This window comes from Etheostoma spectabile, chromosome 14 (assembly GCF_008692095.1).
Source record: "Etheostoma spectabile isolate EspeVRDwgs_2016 chromosome 14, UIUC_Espe_1.0, whole genome shotgun sequence".
Lineage (NCBI taxonomy): Eukaryota > Metazoa > Chordata > Actinopteri > Perciformes > Percidae > Etheostoma > Etheostoma spectabile.
In genome coordinates, this window is record NC_045746.1 from 10072268 (window position 1) to 10075214 (window position 2947).

Sequence of the window (2947 nt, forward strand, 5' to 3'; positions counted from 1 at the left end):
CCCGTCTCTCTCCTCCTTTCTCTGGCTCCGTCTATCAGGCCATCTACAAGATGGTGTCGTCTGTGATGAAGATGCCCGAGGATGAATCCACGCCAGAGAAGAGGACGGATAAGATCTTCAGACAAATGGACCTCAATAATGACGGTGAGAGGAGGAAACGGTAACGTCTTTGAAATTGGGGCTGCACAGTTAATCGTTATCAAAATCGCACCATGGACTAGTGCAATATCCAAATCCAGAGGGGATCAACAATATTTGTTCATATTTCTTTTGGCGGAATGTGCGTCAAACCATTCTGAATGAAGTATTGTTGTGCTGCAGAGACAAATCTGAGCCTACACAAAGGAAAGAAACTTGCAAAAATTACACTATAAAAATGTTATTATGCATTTCTTTTCAATGAAAATCAGAATAATGATACAATAAGTATCATTCCCCCCAATATTGTGAATCAAATCGCAAAATCAGTCAAAATAATTGCAATTAGATATGTTCCTCATGTATTTGAAATGACTAATAATACAATATAGCACACGACCCTCCAATATATACTGTGTGTATGTATATATATATACACACACACATAGTACAGGCTAAAAGTTTGGTTACACCTTCTCATTCAATCCGTTTCCTTAATTTTCATGATTATTTACATTGTAGATCATCACTGAAGGCATCAAAACTATGAACGAACACATGTGGAATTATGAACTTAACAAACTGAAAACATGAGGCAGTCACCTGAAATGGTTTCCACGTCACAGGTGGGCCTAGTCAGGGTTAATTAGTGGAGTTGCTTGCCTTATTAATGGGGTTGGGACCATCAGTTGTGTTGTGCAGAAGTCAGGTGGATATACAGCCGACAGCCTATTGGACGACTGGTAGAATTCATATTATGGCAAGAACCAATCAGCTAAGGGAAGAGAAACGAGTGGCCAGCATTACTTTAAGAAATGAAGGTGCAGTTGCAAAAACCATCAAGCGCTACAACGAAACTGGCTCACATGAAGACCGCCCCAGGAAAGGATGACCAAGAGTCCCCCCCCCCCCCGAAAGGAAGACCAAGAGTCCCCTCTGCTGCGGAGGATAAATTCATCTGAGTCACCGGCCTCAGAAATCACAAGTTAACAGCAGCTCAGATTAGAGAGCAGATGAATACCACCCAGAGTTCTAGCAGCATCACTTTTGTGTTACTACATCAGTCCACATGTGTTCATTCATAGTTTTGATGCCTTCAGTGATAATCTACAATGTAAATAGTAAATATATATGCACTGTAAATATATATACGGCCTATGACGAGTTTGAAAAAGTTGGTTTCGCGCTTATTGTTATTGCAAAGAAAACGTTGAGCCGAAATTCGCGTGGCCTATATCAGGTGACTCAGCTTGATTCAGTGAACATGTGGATTTTGAGTTTTTTTTAATGTGTAACGTGGGAGTCATGTTTCACTTGGCAAAAACACGTTTGACGTCATTGTAGCGCCACCTAGGGGTCCACATGTGTGATTTTGGGTACGTCAGGTCAGCTACCCATTGGACATCTACCCTGTTGATTTCAAGTAATTCACTTTAGTGTAAAGGGTTAATTCAAAAGTGGAACCCATAGGCCACGCCCACCTCAACCAATCAGTACCCCACTGTAAGGGGCGCCTCAGGAGGGGCCCTAGATGGTACCAATCAAATTTTGTAAAAATCGGATGGTCAGAGGGTGAGCTAAGCCAAAGTTGGTGTTTTCATAGTTAGCTACCGTGTCAGTGTTTTTGCATAATATGCACAATTTTTATTCTATGAATATTCTTTTAACAACTTTTAACAGCCAAATTAGCTGTTAGCTAAACTAACGTTAGCTTTCCAGTAGAGGCTAACGGCAGAATGCTACTGTGGAACAGGTGGGGCAGTGGCGTATGGAGACAGACGTTGCGTCGGGGAGATTTTATTTTCCCATTTACGCACAATATGCAGAATATTTCAAGCCGTTTGATATTAGAATGCTAATAAATCTGGGGAAAACATGAGCGGTGCCAAGACAAAGAATGATCCTGTCAAGCCTATCCTTGTTTGGATCTAACTGTTCTCCATCGGTCTTCATCCTTCTGAAACCACAACACAACACATGTTGAGGATGACTCATTTCCACTCCTGCCACCAAATATAATCTTCAACCCAACTTCCAGTAGAGTTGAATGAATTTTGAATGAACGGGCGATATTTTTCCCCGTGTTAAACTGCCAGCTGGGCGCCCGGGTAGCTCACCTGGCAGAGCAGATGTTCAGTCCTCGACGCAGCAAGTGTCGTTCCTCCTCCACGGCTTCAGCTGTCCTCTAGAAATAAAATGCTCAAAAAAGAATTACAAGTTTTTTGTTTGTTTTTTTTAAGATTTTGCTCCATTGATTTGCCGATCCAGTCACACAGACAGAGGGGAAGTGATTCAGGGCTTCTGGGGAAAACATTGGTGGCTGGAGCCCAAGAGCCCCCCCACACCCTCCATCACCCCCCCCCCCTCCCTTGCGCTGCCCCTGGACACACACACACACACACAAGCTCTACCAGCTGATTAAGCAGGAATATTAACATATTAACACATAAGATTCATGTGTTGGTCAATATGGACGCCTAGATATTTCTATCAATCTGTGTTGTTTAGCTTATGTGATCCAACGTGTAATTGGTAAGAGAAAACTACTGCAATTTCTTGAAAAATAATGCCCCCCCCCCCCCCGTTTTCTCTTTCTCCGTTACCTTGCAGGCAAACTGTCCCTGGAGGAGTTATCAAAGGTGCCAAAGCGACCCGTCCATCGTGCGGCTACTCCAGTGCGACCCCAGCTCGGCCTCCCAGTTCTGAAGCCCATTACACCGTCCCCGACCTCCGCCCCCCACCCCCCCCCCCCCGCCCTGCTGCGACCAGTTCACTGAAATCAATGCATGATGCTTCCCCGTTTCTCATC

General features: G+C 43.9%; 1 protein-coding gene across 1 annotated transcript in view; it reads left to right on the forward strand.

Moving 5' to 3' along the window:
- The window catches only part of LOC116701714 (hippocalcin-like protein 1), an 88514-nt gene extending 85567 nt beyond the window's left edge, over positions 1-2947 (forward strand). The window contains exons 5-6 of the mRNA XM_032535574.1: positions 39-144; positions 2749-2947. Of these exons, the coding sequence (XP_032391465.1) occupies positions 39-144; positions 2749-2915 (273 nt within the window). The 3' untranslated portion in view covers positions 2916-2947. The remainder of the gene's footprint in view (positions 1-38; positions 145-2748) is intronic.